The sequence below is a fragment of the Podarcis vaucheri genome (assembly GCF_965113315.1).
Source record: "Podarcis vaucheri genome assembly, chromosome: 2".
Taxonomy (NCBI): domain Eukaryota; kingdom Metazoa; phylum Chordata; class Lepidosauria; order Squamata; family Lacertidae; genus Podarcis; species Podarcis vaucheri.
In genome coordinates this window covers 64,160,312-64,175,423 of record NC_138760.1, presented here as the reverse complement: position 1 = coordinate 64,175,423, position 15,112 = coordinate 64,160,312, and the positions used below count along the sequence as shown (strand labels likewise).

General features: G+C 41.1%; 1 protein-coding gene across 2 annotated transcripts in view; it reads left to right on the top strand.

The window, feature by feature from the left end:
- The window catches only part of TRPC7 (transient receptor potential cation channel subfamily C member 7), a 108,699-nt gene extending 95,009 nt beyond the window's left edge, over positions 1 to 13,690 (top strand). For both annotated transcript variants that reach the window (XM_082211558.1, XM_082211557.1), the window contains 4 exons: positions 394 to 471; positions 6,975 to 7,028; positions 11,612 to 11,687; positions 12,498 to 13,690. In XM_082211558.1, coding sequence (XP_082067684.1) covers positions 394 to 471; positions 6,975 to 7,028; positions 11,612 to 11,687; positions 12,498 to 12,640 — 351 coding nt within the window. In that variant the 3' untranslated portion in view covers positions 12,641 to 13,690. The remainder of the gene's footprint in view (positions 1 to 393; positions 472 to 6,974; positions 7,029 to 11,611; positions 11,688 to 12,497) is intronic.
- Positions 13,691 to 15,112: the final 1,422 nt, after the last annotated feature.

Here is a 15,112-nt window from a genome sequence, read left to right as displayed (position 1 = left end):
TGAATGTTTTCCAACACCATTCTATTGAAATCTACACTGATGTCCCTACAATCGTTAAACAGTGGGTTGTATGAGAAATTTTGTATGTCTGAAGAGTTCATACATCATTTAAACACTAGGACCAGATTCTATTTTCACAAAGTGATATGTATTCAACAGTTTCTCATCTACTGTAAAAGTGTGAATTGCCAGAAGCACATAGCAAAAGGAAGCTAAGTCATCTGGAATATGAGACCTTGTCTTCGGATGTAATAATATCAGGTCGTTTCTTTGCACAATGCAGCTCACCCCTTGCAAGGTGTTATTAGCCATCCTTTTCTTAGAACTTCCCTTCTACTGCTTTCATAAGAACATTTCTTCATTGGTGATGTACTCTACATTTGTACATTTCAGAAAGTCCGTTTCGAGTCCAGTACTCAAAATTCAGACTTTACTGTGAAGAATGCCTACAACAAGCCCACAAGATACCAGGTAATGGCAATACAAAAAAAAGAAAGGTGTGGCATAGAAAAAGATAAATATGTCAGAAGAGGTTCTGCTTACATGTTTGTGGTCTACACTTTGATCCTACACATGTCCACTTAGAAGGAAACCAATCTTTAGCCATTTCCAGAGAGATAGTCACATCAATTTCTTGAAAAATAAACAATCAAAGGGTCTTGTGACATCTTAAGTAATTTATTATGGGATATGTTTTAGTAGACTTCATAAGTGGGATAGAGTCCATGAAAGCTTATGCCATAATAAATGTGTTACTCGAAACAAAATAAAAAAAATTCTTTCCAGTAGCACCGTAGAGACTAAGTTTGTTATTGGTATGAGCTTTTGTCTGCATGCACATCTGGTACAGTGGTACCTCGCAAGACGAATGCCTCGCAAGACAAAAAACTCGCTAGACGAAAGGTTTTTCCGTTTTCGATTTTCCTCGCAAGACGAATTTCCCTATGGGCTTGCTTCGCAAGACGAAAACGTCTCGTGACTTTGTTTCCTTTGTTTTGTTTATAAAGTTAATTTATTTTCCCTTCAATTTTTGAACTGCTCTTTACAGTATGTGTGACTTTAAAGAGCAGTTAATGAACTGTTGTTGTACCAAATTTGGCTTTGTTTGGACTTTTTTTGACCATAGGAACGCATTAATTGATTTTCAATGCATTCCTATGGGATTTCGTGATTCGCAAGACGAAAAATTCGCTAGACGACAAAACTTGCGGAACGAATTAATTTCGTCTTGCGGGGCACCACTGTATCTGAAGAAGTGTGCATGAACACGAAAGCTCATACCAATAACAAACTTAGTTGGTCTCTAAGGTGCTACTGGAAGGATTTTTTAAATTTTGTTTCAACTATGGCAGACCAACACGGCTACCTCCTTGTAACTAAATGTGTTACTCTTTAAGCTTTAACATACCCTTCCTTCCTAGTAACTATGCCTAAGATCTCGACCTTAGTAATTTGTAGATGACCTTCATTCATAAAAAAGCACAAAAATCAACTTAAAGACCATTCCAAGGCAATGCAGACTATATTATACTTTATGGTGTACAAGTACTAGCAGCAGATATGACACCCTCCGTTATAGAGGTGACCATTCATTTAATATCAAGCTCATGTAACTCTCTGTTTAATTCCCACGATACAACAAATCAAACAAAATCTTTAAATGTTAGGTTGCACAGTACCATTCAAAACACACCTCAGGTATATTAGTTACATAATACTTCAAAACAAAGAAAGAAAGGATTGCAGTGTTTTATTTTGGAAATTGCACAGAAGAAGCAATCTACATATCTCTTTTGATATTAATAAGAGAATCACTTCCGCAAGCTCTCATTCACATCACTGTTTTGTTCTTTATATAACGTTAAATGTTTTGGATTTGTTCTGATCTGTTTGTAGCCTCTGGTGTATTAACTGAAGTTCAGAGGATTGTGTTGCAAAACAATAATTAGGATGGAAATGATAGAATAACAATCTAGACCCATTGCTAAATAAACTGCTTTTGTTGCAAGATTTGCAGAAGTTTACCAGAGCAATCCTAACCCCTGATTCATGCTGCAGGTAATGAGTTAGGATGCATCAGTGTTCCTCTGCAGCATTCTGCTAGGGGGTCTCTAGTAATGCCTAGTTAGAATTGCTCCTTTCCTTCGGATAGAATTGCCCTTACAGTGGAATTAACTACTGGAGTTGAGTGGGACCTGCCCTGCCACCCTCGAAAAGAAAGTGAGGGGAAGAAAAATAGATGCCACAAACCATTTTTAGACCTTGCTGATGCTCATCTTGCTACTAGCATAAGATTGCTTTTTAAAGGATTAGACAAATTCATGGGGGGAGTGGGTATCATTGATTATTTGGTGCGATAGCAAAATGGAACCTCTATGTGATCAAAGGCAAAATATCAGAAGCTTCCCAAGGTGTGTCTGTCTGGTCAATATTTGAAATGCAAGGATGCTGGACCAAAGGGACCTTTGCATCAAGGCTCTTGTGGGTCTCTCACTTCTAGCCTTATAATTTACACATCTGCATGAGGCTTTGGTCAATCATAGTGGAAAGTGATGCATGGCTTTCTACCAGTGCCAGCTATTAAGTCATTTACCATTCTGGCTCCAGATGGTCTTGAACAGATAATGAATGTATTTTTCAAGGAAAACTCCTAAAAGCCGAGCCAGAATTTTGAGTTGTGAGGGTAAAGCTTGAGAAAGACAGAACTGACTTGCTTGTGGGCCAAACCAGGATGGCAGGCCATGTGGCCGGCAGTCAGGAGTGGATATTTGGCAACTGGAATCTTCACTAAATCAGGTCCAAGGATGAAGTTTCACAAGATCAGGTTGGGAACATCACTGCAAGTAGAAAAAAAATGGAGTTGGAAGACAGCACCTTGAAAAACAGAGAGCGTATGGGACAGATTTAAGGGAAGTGAATGCGGAAGAAAGTTCTAGTTTAATTGCTTTGTGCAAAAGATGGAGCACTGATGGATCCAGGAACATCACTGAAGGGGGAATGGTTGGAGCGGCAGTGCTGCCCTCCATACAGACGTACTACTGCTGCTCACTAGCTCAGGGCAAGGTGAGTCAAGGTGATGCCAAGATTGCTGGAAGTCTGAGATGGCCTTCACACACATCCCATGCACTACTGCTGGATGGATCAAAAGTCCACCTAGTCCAGCAGCCACAGGTGCCCATCAACAAGATATGAAGGTAGTCACCCTACCTTCTGTTGCTCCCCAAGCATTCAGTGGTATAATGTCACTGAACCTGGAGCTTTTATACAACCATCATGACTAGCAGGCATTGGGAGACCTATCTTCCCTGGGAAGAATCCCCCCCAACCCAAAAAAAAAAAATCACCCCTCTGCAATGGCCCCTTACAACTTTTTTTCCTCGCTATCTGTCCTTCCAAACATATTTGAAATTGTTAGCAAGGAGCAGAATATACATGTGATAATGGGTGAGAGCGGAAAGCGTTAAGGACTCTCTTCCGTCCATCAGTTCTCCCTGCCATTGTCCTCAACCCATTGCCTTATGTGAGGTAGGGAGGGGACAATCCCAGTCCAACCCTCTTGTACCTACAAACATGTGAAGCAACAGACTGGTGTTGCACTTGTGAGCTTTGCCAACTTAGTGTAAAAAGGTAAAGGGACCCCTGACCATTAGGTTCAGTTGTGACCAACTCTGGGGTTGCAGCACTCATCTCGCTTTATTGGCTGAGGGAGCCGGCGTACAGCTTCTGGGTCATGTGGCCAGCAGAGCAGCGCACAGAAACACCGTTTACCTTCCTGCCAGAGCGGTACCTATTTATCTACTTGCACTTTGACGTCCTTTCAAACTGCTAGGTTGGCAGGAGCAGGGACCGAGCAGCAGGCATTTGAACCGCTGACCTTCTGATCGGCAAGTCCTAGGCTCTGTGGTTTAACCCACAGCGCCACCCGTGTCCTATCCAGCTTAGTGTACTTCTGGGCAAAACAAAGAATATGTGAAGATGAGCTAAGTGGTACCAGATATTTAAGAGAAGCAAAATAGCAAATGCTTGCAGGAAGCAGATAGACATGTAGTAACTGTACATAATAGGCAGTTCATCCAACAGCTGCATTTCATAGTTTAGGGTCAAACCTAGAATGGTGACCCACAAATTGTATCGGGATACACACTATCCTTACATTCAGAAACAGATGTTGAATGTTTTTTGACCATATTCTACTCTGCTAAAAGAGTTCAGACACACTTTTTTGGAGGGGGGGACCAGTCACCCTCCCTTGTTCTCTTGAGTTCAATCTCCACGCTAAGTGTATCTGATTTGAAACACACACACACACACCCCGCAAAAGGTTCAAAACAATGAATTCAGCCCAAACTAAAAAAGCCATGACACCTTCTGCATGAATGATGTTAACCTCAGAGTAATTGTGCAGTATAAATTACTCTTTTCAAAAGGGAGTAATTATAGTACATGGTAGGTGAAGACCCACCTAAGAGTACTGAAGCCAGACGCATTGTTGTTGTTGTTGTTGTTGTTGTTGTTGTTGTTATCCTTGAAAAGAGACAGCTGCAATAACATTCTTTGCTTTTTATAATGCTCTCACCAGGCTTGGTTCCAAAAGATACATTATTTAAAATGTCAAGATTCTGCCCAGAGGAAGAATAACAAAGTAATAATAATAGGAAGCAAAACACACTGGACAAGCATACTTAGACAAAAGAGAGAACAAGCAGCAGCGATCAATTCTGTTGTCTGGCCAGTAATTATTTTCAGCTACAACGGGATAGTGTAATGTAATTACTAATATGACTCCCTGCTCAGTTCTGTCTAGTTAGCTTTTAAAAGTGATGCATCTCTGCCATGTGGAAGTTAATGAAAGTACAGAAATACAGGCGCTGTGATACCAAGGTGGGAACAGTAATAAGAGGATCGCAGAATGTGGTTGCACTCGAATGATCTCTTGATAATAACCCACATGCTATTGTCTGTATCTATATATCCATAAGTTACTTTGGTGTTTGATGTTTTAATATTTCAAGCTGTTTAATGTGAAATATTGAAGTAATATGTTCTTTCCTCCCCTGTGGGTATGTATCGGAGCCAGTATGAAATATGGACAATACAACAAAACATGAGAAAAAGCCACATATAGTCTGCCTTTCCCCCATGTTCTCCATTTTCCTCTCTTTCCTAGAACAGACAGCCCTGTGGGGATTTGCTTAAACCTTAAAGAACAGCAAATTCTGTCCCTGAATAGGGTTATGCTTAAAAATATTGAGCAAATAGCTGCATCATTCATTGCTCTCAGTCTATGACTTTAGTTTCCTTCCTTGCACTCTTTTTCACATGTCAATTCCTCTTAGTTTATCCATGAGTTATAAAGAAGATTCCATTTTGGAGCAGTTTTTCCAGGTGAACCCTGTTGAAAAGGAGTTTCACAAGAGCAGCTGTGCTATAGAGGAGGAGGAGGATTAATAAATAAATGCATAAACACAACAGGCTCCTATGGGCTGCTGGATGATCATTCCGTTTATTTCTAATCAAAGGGAACTAATTAACCTTGGGAATTTCTTTGCACTTTTGAATGAGAACTTGGAGGAAGTATCCTCTGCATCCCAACTAAGGGAAAACCATTGGCACTTGGGACTTTGAACATTCAGGACCATCTTCTGGGATCACATTCGGAATAGCATCTCTTTGTCTCCACTTATATAGAACAAATACTACAAAAATGCCGGTGCCCTCACTTCCAAAGGAAAACAAACCTGCCTAATAGATAACGGTCATCTGCTTTGAGATAATAGTCTATAGACACCTCCCATCCCCACTTGCCTCCAGCACCCCTCTTTTTTGCCCTCAGGTACAAATCCAGCTAGTGGGCTGAAAGAGATTGTCCTCTTCTGCTAGACACATTTGGCAATATTTATTAGGGTTAATTTAATCAGTTAAATTATTCGATGAAATTTTTTTAATCAACTATAAAGATGCCACTGATTAATCTGGGAGCACATTCTTTTTTATATATTTTAAAAATGCAAGTGCTCATGTGACAAACACCATCTTAAATGAAGGATGCCCTTCTGTGTGAGCCAGAATGGACAGTTTGTCTTATCGACATATCAGTTTACTTGTAATCTATGCTCCACAAATATTGTGTTACTATTAGATGGCTATTTAAACAGAAAGCTCATATCTTCTGCTTCTTATTTTGATTAGTGCTACATAGATTAAAATGCAGAATTGTGTTGTACCAAAAAAATGTGTTCTGCATGTACTACAGTTACACCTATACATGACATTTCCAGAAAACTGCTGTCAGAATTATGATCTTTACAACTATGTTGTGACAATCTTTTAGCTAATGGAATAGTTTGTGGAGTGGACTCCAAAAGGTGCTAGGTTATCTGGTGGATCTAGTGAATGGGAATAATAATCGTGTACTTACAATTTCAGTTGAAGACTGCCAGTCAATATGTAAAACATCTAGAAGTTTGAAGATTACCCATGAAAACAAGGGTGCTGTACGTGTGACTATGCTGGTTGATAACCCAAGAAAGAGAAATTAACTTAACTGATCAAAGCCTACAATAATTTGTTGTCTCAGAATTACAAATACTGTACTACTAAACACATGCAAGGAAAGCTAGATATGGTTTTATTTAAAATAGTCAATATTTATTTATTTAAAGTGTTAGTTCAATGGACACAGTAAATACTCTATGATCTCAATATCAACCGCATGATTAAATACAGCTAGTATTTGTAGTAAATGAAATTCCAGGCATTCAACTCTTATTGGGGAATGTTGCAAATGCTGTGGTAAAAGGTGTGTTAGGTTGTTGTGAATGACAAGGAGATGGTGGCATTTCTGCATGCTGATTCCTTGTTTTCCTGCCCCACACCCCACTTCTTAGCCTTCTCCTTTAAAAGTAGTATTTCCTTTGGGATTCAGTTATTTCCCCACTTTCCCAAAACTTGTTCCTCAATTTATGTTTTCTCAGGTGGCAACACTTCTTCCCAATGGATTCTACCATCATGGTCATCTCCAGCACATAGTATGTGTATTGTACCTCATGTATTCTTCCAGAAGTACTGTAACCCTGTCTCTCTTCTACATTGCCACATTGCATAATATATCTCCATTTATTATGCAAACTGTATATGCATGGTATATACAGGTTTCACTCTTTTTATTGGTTCCAAGTATTTTGTCTCTATATTTGGCTGAACAAGGACAGGTTTGTTTTTTCGAATAGATTTCCTGGTAGTTCATGTTTTTTCTTACCTTCAAAGAAGAACATACGTTGAAACAATTTCACTGTAATGCCAAATCATTGTTGATTCACACATAATATATATGAGCAGGAATAGTAAGACTGCGGGTATAGGCAGAAGACAGGCAACACTCCTCCTATGAACTTCCTTAGGTTGACTTACCTTAGTATCCAAGCTATAGTGGGCAATCACATGTTGACAGTGATGGCTACCTGTCAATAGATGGGGAGAGGGGGCTACTAGTAATCTATCTTTAAACTCCCAAGAAATTAATGGCACTCTCTAAACTGTTTTTCTGTGTTTGAAGCTGGAACACTATGCATGCAATCACAGCAGAATACTTTTAGGGTATCAGGGGTATCCAGAAATATGAGGGTATCCAGAAATATGGGGATTGCCTTTGTTAGATTGGGGTAGTTGTTTTGAAACACAAGACTTATATTTCATCGGAAACGTTAGGAAAAGAAATAGCTGGAGAACAAGGCGAATTGTAGATTGTTGTTCTGAAGTATTTGCCTCTGGCAGGAAGGGATGGATATTCCTGCAGGTGACAATCTTCATAGATGCCCCCCCCTCCCAATCACTGCTGAGATTTTGGCATTAATACTTTTTCATTTTTGTTCATTTCCCATCACTCAAAGATGCTCATAGGAATTATGTCACAGCTGTGTGGTACAAGAAACTTGCAAACTGAGGAAGTCACAGGGACCCTTTATAAAATACCTTTTATTTTATTTTATTTATTAGATTTATATGCCACCCATCACGAAAAGATCTCAGGGTTGTTCACAAGATAATGCAATCAATAAATGGGTGCAATCAGCTTTTAGCCTGCTGGAGATGAGGCCCCCACATTGCACCAGGCAGTCATGAACAAAGTAAATAATGTGTAACACTGAAGATGAGTTACCCCAAATATTTGGGGTGGCACATCTTGGATTATGAGATGAAAGTGGAGATGCTTGGAGGAAAAGGGTCAAGAAATCAAATTCTTAATTAATCATTCATTTCCCACTGATTCCAGGGAGGGGAGTTGCACTTGGACCTTAAGGTAAAGGGACCCCTGACCATTAGGTCCAGTCTTGACCGACTCTGGGGTTGCGGCGCTCATCTCGCTTTACTGGCCAAGGAAGCCGGCGTACAGCTTCTGGGTCATGTGGTCAGCATGACTAAGCCGCTTCTGGCGAACCAGAGCAGCGCACGGAAATGCCATTTACCTTCCCGCCAGAGCAGTACCTATTTATCTACTTGCACTTTGACGTGCTTTTGAACTGCTAGGTTGACAGGAGCAGGGACCAAGCAACGGGAGCTCACCCCGTGGTGGGAATTCAAACCTCTGACCTTCTGATCGGCAAGTCCTAGGCTCTGTGGTTTAACCCACAGCACTTAGTCCCCTATTAAAAGAATTGGGACCTACCTAAAAGAGCTTAGCTTTGGATGGACCACGCCCATATCTTAAAAGAAATGCAGGATACTTTCTCCAAAATTGTGCCAATAACCCGAGTAAATAAGTTGAGATTTAGGTGTGGCACCCTGTTATACCAGACACAAAACTGCAAAATAATTTTGCCAGTCCATAAGGTGATTGATTCCATATGCTTATGGCACTTATGGCAAATGGTTACCACCAATTTTTAAGTTTTGCAACTCTGGTACATTTTGTACATTTCTGCTGCCTGAGAATTACCCTTCCTTTACAGTTTGGAAGGAGGAGGGAGAGAATTTTAGGTAGCATTGGAGGCTATACTAAATGAAGGAGGAGGGAGAGAATTTTAGGTAGCATTGGAGGCTATACTATTGCAGGGGTAGGAGAACTGTTACTATGACTTAGCCTGCCGAAGCCCCACATATCCTGAGCATTAAGAAAATGAAGGTACCTAATTTCTGGGGCTGCAACCCTATAATTAGGTTAAATATTTTAAACTGAGGGCAAGGTTTAGTGGCTAGACTTGAAAGTAACGAAAACACTTTACATTTTGAAACTATTTGGTTTTGAAGTACCTTCTCAAGAGAAAAGGAAAAGGGGAAATCATGAAGCAGCTTTCTGAATGATATTTTCTGAGTGATGTATAGTATATGGATTTAAATTTAATCAATTAAATGACTAGCTGTCAAAGGAGAAGGAAAATGCTCAACTAAAACTTGCAGCATGGGACAGGTATATTAATATCATTTCTCTACAAAATATTCCTTTTAAAATTGGACCAACTCCTTTTGATTATGATTGTAATCCTACAATTTGCTGCCTCCCCTACTGCTTTACAATGGTATAGTAACACTATATACAGTCACTTGGAAGATAATCCCATTGAAGTCAATGGAGCTTCTGAGTAGACATGTATACGACTGAACTGTTAATGGTATTATGGATTGCAAGCATATTGGAATAGTTACCATTGTGCTCTTTCAGGCTTTAATCCCAGTACCCAGATTGGACTCAGTGGGGCCTGCCTCTTAGCAGACATGCATGAGATTGTTTTGCTGTCATTACAAGCTATGCCATTTATTGCTTCTGAATAACATTTTATTTTAATACAGTGGTACTTCTGGTTACGAACTTAATTTGTTCTGGAGGCCCGTTCTTAAGCTGAAACCGTTCTTATCCTGAGGCGCGCTTTCGCTGATGGGGCCTCCCGCAGGCTGCACGCGCACCTTTGGCACACAATTTCCGTTCGCATCCTGGGGCAAAGTTTGCAACCAGGAGCAGCTACTTCTGGGTTAGCGGAGCTCGTAACCTGAAGCGTTCGTAACCAGAAGCATTCAGAACCAGAGGTACCACTGCATATGGTTGTTGTTAATTTGTCTTTCTGTTGTCTTTGAAAGTGGAAAGACTATTTTTTTTCAAATGTTAAATAATATATGCTTCTCTCACATTTTCCGTAAAGTCATTCTTGCCCATGTCTAATGCTTCTCTCAGCCATGTGGTGCTACTTCCTGTTTTCTCTTTGCAGGTTTTAATACTTGAATGAAGAGATTGCAAAATTAGGATTTCATGGAAGGCAACAGTATCTCCCTGATACAGTTGTGTGTAGTGTCTTTTGCCAAGTAAATTGATTCCCACTCCTTCATTTGAATCTACCCAGCGTCTATGGCAAATCACACACAAATTATTGGCTCCCTGCTTTTTCTTTAGCTGATAATTTGTCAGGAATTTACTCTAGTGTTAGAAATGTGAAGATTACAATTCTTAAGTGGGACCTTCGTGTATGCAATAGACACAGTTCTTAAATTACTTACTCTGACATAATCCCATTGGCTTCAGTGGTAATACCATGAAAGTATTTATTTAAGGAATGTAAATGCTGATTATATGTTGTGCGGAATGGTATAGTTCCTGCCACCTCTATGGATGCAGATAACAGTCCCAGTATCATTAGGGCACATTAGCTAACGATTCTGTCTTGTTCTGGTCATGTTGTGCAGATGCCTGATTATCGTCTTCCAAAGCAACTATTCTATTCCAAACTTAAAAATGGAAAGCGAAACCATTCTGACACCCAGGTTGGATAAACATAAACAGTTAGCCAAATCTATAGCAAAATATGAACATAGGAAACTGCTTATACAAAGTGAACCTAACTCGATATGCTAACTGGCAGTATCCCTTCAAAAAGGAGCCTTTCACACCTCTACCAAAAGATGCTGGTAGATTCATGTTGACATGTTTTGCATATAAAGCATCTTTTCTACCGCTGAGCTACAGCCCTCCCCACATCTTTTTGGGTGGCAGAAGATATTGACATCACTATATAGAAGCAACCAGGGAGGTGGCAGCAACTGTGCCAATCCAGAAAAGTATAAAAGCAGCACTCTTGATTTACACATACTGCTGTTCATCTTTCACATTTTATAATGGGAACACCTCATAGCAAGTGAATATATATTACAATTTTTTTAAAAAATGAAGCTCAAACTTCTAGACCACAGTTCAACAAAAGAGTTAGTTTGTCTATACTTCCTGGATAGCATCTACTTGTGTCCCTCCACTGACTGAAGGCTCTTTGATCCAGTGGAGACCTTCCACCTTCTCTTCCTTATTTGTCCTACAGATTTTAGCAAATTTCCCCATATCTCCTACAGTCTCCTGTGCTACCTCCCATGATGCTTCAGAGGGCACACAATCTCAAGGAGTAGAGGGAGGGATGCAGGAGATTAGAGAGGGAAAGGGGAATTAATGAAAATTGCCTCCTCCCTTTCTACTCACAGAAACTCCACTGAATCAAAGAAATTTTCATCAGTAGAAGACCACCATTATATCCAACCCACTGAAATCAATGCTACTATGTACTGAAATGTGGCCATTGTGCTGTACGGATGTGCTCAGATAACATCAATCCACTAAACTTTTCAATTGAATTTTCAGAAAATAATGAAGAGACTTATTAAACGATATGTCCTAAAGGCTCAGGTGGATCGAGAGAATGATGAAGTTAATGAAGGCAAGCTCTTTTAAACTTACCATTATTGTTGTGAACCTTGTCTGAATCATGTAATGTTTTTAACAGCTTTTGTAGCAACACATTCACTTCCCAGTTGAACCTTGTATCAATCACTTTCTGAGGCAGCTTCTCTCATATGCACAAAGGCAAAAATATGGTGCAAGGGGGAAATATGTTGTCTGAAATTCCTGACATCTCCGAGGTCTCCAGAGTACAACATTCCTGTCTTGTAGTTATTCTTTTTCTGCTGGAAATAGCAACAGGCTTGTGCTGCTTAGTTGTAGATGCCAAAGCTAATTCGTTTCCAGTGCATGAGAATACTCAGTTGTGATAAGTAGAGACAGATATTATTAAATCTGAAGGATATAATGTCCATTCCGGGCCCAACACACAGGATTCCCAACAAGAATGAGACCCATCAACTTCACATGTGAGTGCTGCTGTTTCCTAAAATTCAGCACCTCTGAGAAAGCTATGGATTTGACAGTGCATGCTTAACAATAGTTGGAATAAAGTTCATTGTGGTCTAATACTTCATCTACCCTTTTGAAGCAGACATTATAGAGTACTCACAGGGTCTCAACCCAGTTGGATCCTTGCATGCAGCATTAGATGTGTTCAACTATTCCATGACTACAGCTTTTCCACTCACAGGGAGAGAGGGAAGATCAGTGGCACAAAACTTCTGTACAAAAGAGGAATTTACAAGAGAGAGGAAGAATAATGTAAAGGGCAAATGAATTGCCGGTTGTTATCATTATCCAGTCTGGTTAATAATAACTCTTCCCCCCACCTTGTTGTTGTTTTTAGGAGAACTTAAGGAGATTAAGCAAGACATTTCAAGTCTCCGCTATGAGCTTCTCGAAGAAAAGTCACAAGCAACAGGAGAGTTGGCAAGTCTAATACAGCAGCTAAGCGACAAGTTTGGAAAGAGTTTAAATAAGGACATTTGAGGGCAGACAAATGAAAAAAAAACAACTTTTTTTTATTTCAACCAGCATTCTAAAGGAGCAAAAACTGTGCAAGAGAGAAGCATCGAAAACTGTATCTTTTGCAGATTATCAATTGTTTTATGGGGACTGTGCATTCGTTTGGTTTATTGGGTGAAGCCAATGATCAATTAATTCCTTTATGATATAAAGGTGACCTTTTCGTATAAAATCAAGCCTTTTGACATCAGATATAGATGCATAAACTTGAGAAGATAAGCTTGGTTGTTCTAGATACCCAAAGCAACTTTTGAAAACCGGAAACAAGCCAGGTCCTCCATTGCGATGTGTCAGCATACGTTGAATGGGGATCGGACGCATCAGGAGGAAACAAGAGCGAAAGAAGGTGCCAAAAAAAGGTGTTTGACAAAACTGAGATATTTTACATGAGTGTCCCTACTGGGCTGGAAAGTCCTCAAGTTCAAATCTCACCCCAGGGCAGAGCTGCATTTTATCTTGGCAGACACAGGTTCCAAAACTCCTTATTTGCTGAGATAACATGACTGTGGCGCGGGAAGGTAAGTGTGTAGCTCTTCTGCACCCACCAATTCTCCTCTGCGCCATTTGTTTTTCTCCCCCCAGCATGCGTTAGTTCAAGTTGAAGCCTGGGTTTAAGAGGGGAAATGGTATAAAACTACACGGGGTAGGGTGTGAATAAGAGAAGGGGGGAAAGGTGCAGTACATTCAATGACTGCCAATACTACCTAGACATTACCCTTCCATTGCAGCCTAGTAATGTAGCTCTGCCTCCTACCTGACCTTTGGCTGGCTGAGCTGCTACACCATACAGAGATGGAGTGGGGCAAGGCAGTAAGGCTGTGTAAATGCACCAGTGGAGCCAATCCTGCCAGCGTGTTTGCACCACAGTGACTTTGCCACCACTGTACCCTTCCCCATCTCCTGGGACACTGCAGCAGCTCAGCCAGACAGAGGCCAGGTGAGTAGCATAGCCTTAGCCCCCATACACTGCTGCTCTTCAGTTGTAGATGCATGCTGAATTGCCATTGACTTTCTATACTTTCCATGCAGGCAGGAAAGGGATGGTTCTGAACATGTCCCGTTGCTTATCTGTTTCCAGTCAACTCTTTCAATTGTGCCAAAAGGCGCTTTTTTCTCTTTAGGCACCATAGCCCAATCAACTGAGAAACCATTTTTGCAATAAGTCCGCTCCCCCTTTCAGGTACGGTGGCATTGCGGGATGGCAGAGGCTCCTCCAAGGCCCCAAGGAGGGAATCGCAGCATCGGAGCGCCATCCAGATAGGGGGCAGGCACATGTGCCCCCTTATCAGAAGCCAGATCCTAGCCTGCATCCCAGATTGGCAAATGGGGATGCAGGCTTCGACACGGGCTAGGCCAGGGGGTGGAGCCAATGGAGCAGCAACACTTCCCTCAGGTCCACTCCCTGGCCATTCAAACAGTCCTCACCTGGGGCCCTACCTACTTTTCCCTCCTTGGGTTGCAGGAAGGTTTCTACCCCAGCTGATAAAGGGCAGTGGGGAAGCAGTGGGTTTGGTTCCTGCTTCCTTCCTTTCACCTTTCTTTGTATCTGGGTGAAACTGGAGGGCGGCATCATCAGCGAAAGAATATCCCCTCGGCCAGTGAGCTTGCTGAGACTAAAGGACATGACAGCACAAGAGAAAGAGCTCCGTATCTTCATTTCACCCAGTTTCTGTAGGCTGTATCAACAGTGGTGCAACTATAGAAGGAAACAAAGGGCTTCTTGTTTGTACTGCCACCTGGCCCAGAGTAGCAAGTTGTATTGGACGAGAGGCACCTGGGACATAGGGAAATGCTTTGACTTACATAACAAAGTCATGTGTCTATCATGGTGTGGAGTTTTGATTGGCCATGCACAGGGCCACTGGCCCAAGACATTTTGCTGCCGGAGGCAAAGATTGGGGTGTTTATTATTATATCCCACCTTTCCCCAAAAGAGTTCAAGGTGGCATCCACACTTCTTCATTCCATTTTATCCTCACAACAACCCAGTGAAGTGGTTTAGGGTGAGGGATAGTAACTGGCCAAAACTCACCCAATGGGCTTCATGGCTGAGTGAGGATTTGAATCTTTGCCTTGCAGATCCTAGTCCAGCACTCTAAGGTGTATATATCAAAGGTGATTTCAGTCAGCAATAGTTAATGTGGTGCCTTCCAGAAGCTTTGGACTGCAAATTAATAAATAAAAGCTCCCATTCATCCCAGTTAGCATGGCCGGTGGCCAGGGAAGATGGGTGTTGTAATTCAAATCTTCTGGAGGGCCCCTGGCCTAAGTTATTCAGTTTGTCAAGGGAAAATGGTGAGTGTAACCCATACACACATACTCGGAAGTGAACTCTGTGAAACTTAGCAAGGCCAGCTTCAAAATCAACATGCCTACTATTGAGCGAGTCTTGAATAGAAAGCCATAGAATAAATGTGAGCTCGTGCAATTTGCCGT